Below are 7,145 nucleotides of genomic sequence, written 5' to 3' on the forward strand. Positions count from 1 at the left end.
ATGGAACATCGCTTACACATACATGGCCAAAACTTGAGAATTATCGATGTTATAATACATACACCCCCGCAATAAGCAATTAAACGCAATGAGTTTCGCAAGAACATTACTAGAGAGAAAGATAGATAGATAGAGCTGGTGCTTACATACAACAGCAGCAGCAGCAGCAGCAGTAAGTGCACAAACAATCGCACCGCACGCAAAATCGACCACACACATATCACGCTCATCCGCGTTATAAATCGGGTATTTATTACTCAAATACAAATGTTTGTCATTTGCATACTTTTGACTGCGGCTCGTATATAATATCGTTTGGACGCGATGGCGGCGGTGGTCGGTGGTGGTGGCAAGCGAAAGTTAGCCACATCAATTTCGCTCTGTCTCTCTTGGCTTGGCTTGGCTGAGTGCACGCGCGGAGCGCGGATACATCTAAGGGAAGATTCCGCTGTATACACACAGCCGAGCAAACGATAGCCATTTCTCGACGAAACACGTATTTATTATTCTAGTATTGCGCTCGTGTAGCAACAATTTTCAGCGGAAAAAATAAAAATAATAATCACGAAACATTCGCTCGTTTTTAAGACATTTACCGATGGCGCTCATCCCTCATAATTATACGCTGGCAATCTCTTCTCTCTCTCTCTGCTCTTGACTCGAAATTGGGGCTTCTAGCTCGTTGGCGTGGCAGTGATACTTCACACTTCTCACGCATGAAATTTGTTGTGCAGCAACGAGAGAACTTCACACACAGACATATACCTGTACACGAGCTATCTCTTGCTCCGTGACGTTGATGATGCTACCACCCGCCACCACGGGATGCTACGTTGGAGAAAGACAAATTGTAGTTTTTTTTTTTTCGCAGTTGCCTCTCCTTTTTTTTCCAGCAGCAGCGTACACAGCTCTCGAGGTACGTAACTATGTACCCTACACGTCGTTGTTACATAAGCTGTTATTAAAGCCCTAAGTGGCTGGGTGGTTAGTCGGTTGCACATAATGCATTTTCAAGATACGTTTTCAGCTTTCATAATGACGGGCTATTTATGTTCCCGCGCGCGCGGTTATAGTAGTAGATACGCGAGAGCTCCGAGCGCACATTTTCGAGGCACGTATACGTACTCGACCGCGCGCGCGCTGCCGACGAAACTCAGACGTAAACTATTTTAATCACCGAATTTTCTCCGACTTTATTATTGTTGCATCTGCGTTGCTAACAACTTTTGTTTGTTTTTTTTTCTTTTTTTTTTTTAATTTTACTTTTAGCCGTCGAGTGTGCGAGATATGGTCCAAAGGTCGGATGACGTAATATACCAACAACAAAAAAATTAATACTACTTTACAAACTACTTTTGGCTTTTTGGAGGGTATAATAGTAACGATTATGAACTTTGAAATTTTATTCTTCTGAAAATAACGTGATATCACAGAAGAAAAAAATTATAAAAGCGCGTTAATAATCATGGAGTACGCTAAAAAAAAGATAAAATAAAACTAAATTCTAAAATAGCTCGAGTGCCGTATTAAGTGAGCTTAAAATATTGTCAATTGATTCCAAAGAATAAAATACGATACTTGCATCCATCGGTTTTGTTCACATGCAAGCGCGCGACGCGTCAAACTATCGCGCCAGTTGAAATTGTCCCAAAAGCAGCAGCAGCAGCAGCTTTTTGGTAACCGGATCACGTTTAGGCAACAGTCCGGATATATGAAACGCGCCGAGGTATAACTGAATATAATAGAAAAAAATAAAATACGTCTTGCCATTATGACCATACTTGCTGTGTGTGTGTGTGTTGCTTCTAGCTCGTTCCGTGATTTCTAAAATTCTTCACTCTGACGGTCCTCGTTAAAACGTGCAATCTTATCTATGTATCGGTATTTATACACGAAATGAAATTTTTTGCCACTTGCGAATTTACGATACTCCATCTGTTGATGGAATCAAAAAGCTCGTAATCAAGTACAACACCGTTGATTACAATGTATCTGCTATTAATTATTATTGTGGCTAACTATTCCTAACATTTTCCTACTAAATACTAACTCAATTTTAAAAATTAATGAATAGCTGTTATAAAAAATAAAAAAAAAAAAAAATGAACTTGGATTTCTGTAATTGAAACTTAAACAACAAAAAAATCGTAGATTGGCAATTCACGACGGTATATCTGTATTTTTATTTTTCCGAATATTTCGCTTAGATATCTACGCGTACAATTGCACATATATGCAGGTACACACATAATTCTACAACAGCTTCGAAATTTCAAGAGCACTAGTCTCGTCAGACTCGAGGTTCTGTCTGACTATCTTTCTCTCTCTCTCTCTCTCTTCTTCCTTTTCTCTCTAATAAAGATCTCAAGACCTGGGCTACTCGAAAAAGCAAGTCATACTTTTCAGCCTCGAATCTGCGCTCAGCTACAAAGTATAGAGGATAGACCCCATCCCGTATCCCCCTCCTCTCGCGAACTCATCGAAAAAGCAGATAAATAGCTCTAGCTGCGGTAGCCGGATGAGTATATATAATATATATATACACAAGCTCGCCCACCCCGGTCGAAATTGCGCTGGGCGTACATAGTTCTTTATCCTCTTTAGAATGCAATACGAGCGCCGAGGAGGGCCAAGACTCGACTCGCTACTACTTACTGCTGCTGTAGCGCGAGAGAGAGAGAGAGAGGCTCCTGATGGATCGAGAATTCAGGATGTATATAGACTCATTTTTCTTTTTTCTCCTCGCACGCGAGTCGAGAGGGCAGAAAAAAAAGGAAGAGAGCGAGAGCAAAGAGAAAAAAAAAGGATTCGAGATAACCCTCGGCGTATAATAAACCATTATCGATCAATGAGATCGTAATTAGTTGAAAAGTATGGCGATGTCTGACTAGATACTGATTAATCTACTTTCGATCCAAAAGATTACAACGGGATTGAAGCCGTGTCAATGCATCTGATGAAATTGTGTTTTGACTTATACGATTATTTTGACTTTACCACTTGCATATTTACAAATAGATGCGCTCGCCATCTAGCGGTGGAAAGTGGTATTAAACGCATTTAAAGAGATTGAAACAATTAGTCATTTTAAGGTCTTCTAGAAAGCGCCTAATAATTGTAACGTCATTCTAACAGAAAAATCGTAAACAAAAAGCTAATATTAATCGTAATGAATTTAAAAACATTTTTAACGGTCGTTATATTTATTTAATATTTATTTTCCAAGTTATATTTTTTATCGAAACGACTCGCGCACGCGATACGCGCATCCTGAAAGTCGAAACCGCTCCAGGACTTGTGCATCTTTTTTTTCACCAAGTCAGCCGTGTCGTCGTCGTGCTACAAGCAAACGACGCATCATAAAGAGCGCTGGTGTAAAATATTAGACGGCTTAGAAAAAAAAAAAAAATAAGAAGAAAAGGAGACGACAAAAGAAGGACGCGGTGAGAATGAAGTGCGGCGCGGTGGTGGCCCGAAAGAAAGGAAAACTGATTCGTGCATCCAACGGCCCGCCGTTCTCCTCTTCACACGATCATATTTCAGAAGGGCGTCAGTAGCAAGTTCATCGCTTATATAGATATATACGCATTAAACATGCATGCTTATATAAAATACGGCGAGGTTCGATGTGATTTATGCCTCGAAATACAGCTGCTGCTCCGATTTAAGTGAAAATTCCGCCCCTCGCTGCTTACATTTTTACATAAATACCACGTTCTCAAAAGCATCACGTGGAAAGCTCGATACAGGTGGAAGTATACGAAATATCGAGCAGTGGGACGGGATCGGTGATTAAGACGAAAAATAAAGCGAAAAGTCTATCTATCGAAAAAAATAAAGCCCTACTCCTCCTCGCGGGCCCGCAGCTCGTTACGAGCCCTTCGAGCGTCGCGTGTGAAGTAGATCGTGTATAATGTCTCGTCGCGATGTTGATTTTTAAAAACTTTTGGTACAGGCAAGAAGAAGAAGAAAAAAAAAATGTAAAAACCCAACGGCGTTTGGGTTAATAATCCACCCAACTACGAGTCAAAAGCGTCTCTCTCTCTTGAGCCGCACTACGCTCCGGTAGTCAAGCCTCGGGCACCGCAGGCGCGGTTTTTTCTCTCATTCTCTCTCTCCTATATATAAACATACCCTTTTTTTTCACGCTTTACTCGTATAAGGAAGCACGTAAAAAAAATAACTCATCGCAAATATGTCTTGATGTAAAAGTGAAAACAGAGGGCTTATTAGAATACGTAACACTTCTTAAAGCGAGCGTGAATTTTATAATCATTTACTAAAAATAATATCTTTCACGAAGAGGATCAGTTTTATGAGATACTCGAAGAGGAATATTTTCATTTTATTTCATAATATTATAACATTTTTAGCATTTTGTGTTACAATGAATTCATGTAGATTGTATGACTTAGCCTTTTTACAAATATCAGATCATACACACCGAATTATAATTGTAGCTAATAGTTTATTTCTTAACTCACGTGCTAAATTAGAATTACAAATTAATTAATGGATTATGAAATCAGATATTTTCATATGACAAATTGATGGGCTAAATAGTGTAAAAAAAGTTTTAAGAAATTCTGATAGATTTGTGATTAGTTGCGTTTCAATGTCATTCATCAATAAATTATAATTTTTCTGGTAAATTGTCAACACTGTAGCTCAGTAAGTTTGGATATCAATATTTACTGTGCTATTTAGATCAATAAAATTTAGATCGATTTAAAGTGAACAATATATTACATTTTTAAAAAAATTAATTTCTAAACTTATACCTTGTTTGCAGAATAACGAGATACCGTAAAAATTGAAGGAACTCGAGATATCATTGTCAATGAACATTTTTAGATTAGATTCAAGATGACTCTTTCGTTTGAATATGTATACCTTATGTTTGCATTAATATAATTTATTATATACTTAAGCATTACGATTGTGCGACGATTTACGGTGTTTATGAAGATTGTCGCGATGTAAAAATACCTTTCCGCAAACATCGCATGTATGAGTGATATCATTATGTACCGAGTTGGTATGCTTTTTAAGACTATCCTTATAATTAAACGTCTTTCCACGTGTATCACATATTTAGATGATACCTTAGTGCGATGATCGTATGTGACTATCGAGACTACCCTTTTGATTATATGTCTTTCCGTAGGTATCACATGGGTGGGTGATACCTTCATGCGATGATCGTACGTGCCTTCTGACATTACTCTTATCTGAGAATTTCTTTCCACAAATACTGCAAGGATGGGTGATTTTATTATGTACTGCATCCATATGGGTTCGGAGATTTTTTTTATGTGAAAATTTTTTTCCGCATGCATCGCAGGTGTAGGTGATACCTTGGTGCAATGATTTTACGTGCCTTTTAAGATCAGCTTTTCGAGTAAACGTCGTACCGCATGTATCACACGTGTGGGTGATACCTTGGTGCACTGAATCGATATGCCTTGTGATATATCTCTTATCTGAGAATTTCTTTCCACATATACTGCAAGGATGGGTGATTTTATTATGTACTGCATCCATATGAATTCGGAGAGTGTTTTTTTGTGAAAATTTCTTTCCGCATGCATCGCAGTTGTAGGTGATACCTTGGTGCGATGATTGTACGTGCCTTCTGACATTACTCTTATCTGAGAATTTCTTTCCACAAATACTGCAAGGATGGGTGATTTTATTATGTACTGCATCCATATGGGTTCGGAGATTTTTTTTATGTGAAAATTTCTTTCCGCATGCATCGCAGGTGTAGGTGATACCTTGGTGCAATGATTTTACGTGACTTTTAAGATCAGCTTTTCGAGTAAACGTCGTACCGCATGTATCACACGTGTGGGTGATACCTTGGTGCACCGAATCGATATGCCTTGTGATATATCTCTTATCTGAGAATTTCTTTCCACATATACTGCAAGGATGGGTGATTTTATTATGTACTGCATCCATATGAATTCGGAGAGTGTTTTTTTGTGAAAATTTCTTTCCGCATGCATCGCAGTTGTAGGTGATACCTTGGTGCAATGATTTTACGTGCCTTTCAAGAGCAGCTTTTAGAGTAAACGTCGTGCCGCATGTATCACACGTGTGGGTGATACCTTGGTGCGATGATCGTACGTGCCTATTGAGATGACACTTTTGATTGTATGTCTTTCCGCATGTATCACATGTGTGGGTGATACCTTGGTGCGATGATTGTATGTGCCTATTGAGAGCACTCTTATGATTGTATGTCTTTCCGCATGTATCACATGTGTGAGTGATACCTTGGTGCGATGATCGTAGGTGACGATTCAGATAACTTCTTGGAGTACATGTTTTTTTACGTTCATTGCTGAGTTCATAATTTAAATTCAATTCCTTTTTTACTTCGTCCACAGCTTCTGTTTTAATTTTCTTTTGAGTTTGATAATAATTGCTATAATTCATATCTTGCAACTGACTTGAATCGTCGTCTTCGATTTTCTTAACTACTAATAAATTCATGCCGGGCTTTACGTCTTGGCATTCGAGTTCTATTGCCAAGTCATTGTCCGCGAATACGTAATTTTCATGATTTTCGTGAGTCATACGAGCCTGTAACGAAGTTAAACTTGAATGAAAATTTTCGTACGATAAAATTTTGTTAAACGAGTCGTAAATAATTATCAATTCTTACTGAATTTTCTCGCGAAAATCTTGGAAACTGACTATTTTGGGTATCGAGTATCTTGTCAATGATATTACAATTATTTTCAATGAGCGATACATCTATAGGTTCATCTTTAACCCTGAAATAATTTTGATAAGATGGATCGTTAGCATATTTTATTTCTCGCAATGCTTCAAAAATTACCTGACCGCACAGTTGAATATAGGACTGGTATCCATCTTGCTAGCTTGTGATCTCACGAACGATCGATCTCACTATGATTCGAACAAACTAACTTGTATTCAATTTGACAATATTTACTAATTACGACACGAAAATTTGGACGAATTAATTTGTAAACATAGCACAATCAAGTAGTTACATTAGTTTCTGCCTAACGAACAATGAATATTTTTATACAAACGATATTATATCGCGGAGAAATTCGTAATTAAAAAAGCTAATAATTTGCATCAGCGTATGCAAAGCCTCCATACAA

At 38.0% G+C, this 7,145-nt stretch overlaps 1 protein-coding gene across 3 annotated transcripts; it reads right to left on the reverse strand.

Annotated features, from left to right (window-relative positions):
• Positions 1-4,376: 4,376 nt before the first annotated feature.
• On the reverse strand, positions 4,377-6,910 carry LOC111694126 (gastrula zinc finger protein XlCGF26.1-like). 3 transcript variants are annotated; one of them, XM_023460945.1, is made up of 4 exons: positions 6,851-6,904; positions 6,674-6,785; positions 6,114-6,591; positions 4,377-5,861 (listed from the first exon to the last, which is right to left on the reverse strand). In XM_023460945.1, the coding sequence occupies exons 1-4, from the start codon at positions 6,883-6,885 to the stop codon at positions 5,107-5,109; spliced, it is 1,380 nt and encodes a 459-aa protein (XP_023316713.1). In that variant the 5' UTR covers positions 6,886-6,904; the 3' UTR covers positions 4,377-5,106. The 3 variants fall into 3 exon arrangements, with proteins under 3 accessions (XP_023316713.1, XP_023316712.1, XP_023316711.1); XM_023460944.1 differs by having other exon boundaries at positions 4,378-6,607; positions 6,851-6,910; XM_023460943.1 differs by having other exon boundaries at positions 4,379-6,591.
• Positions 6,911-7,145: the final 235 nt, after the last annotated feature.

The sequence above is a fragment of the Trichogramma pretiosum genome, unplaced genomic scaffold, assembly GCF_000599845.2.
Source record: "Trichogramma pretiosum strain Unisexual culture from Peru unplaced genomic scaffold, Tpre_2.0 scaffold56, whole genome shotgun sequence".
Taxonomy (NCBI): Eukaryota; Metazoa; Arthropoda; class Insecta; order Hymenoptera; family Trichogrammatidae; genus Trichogramma; species Trichogramma pretiosum.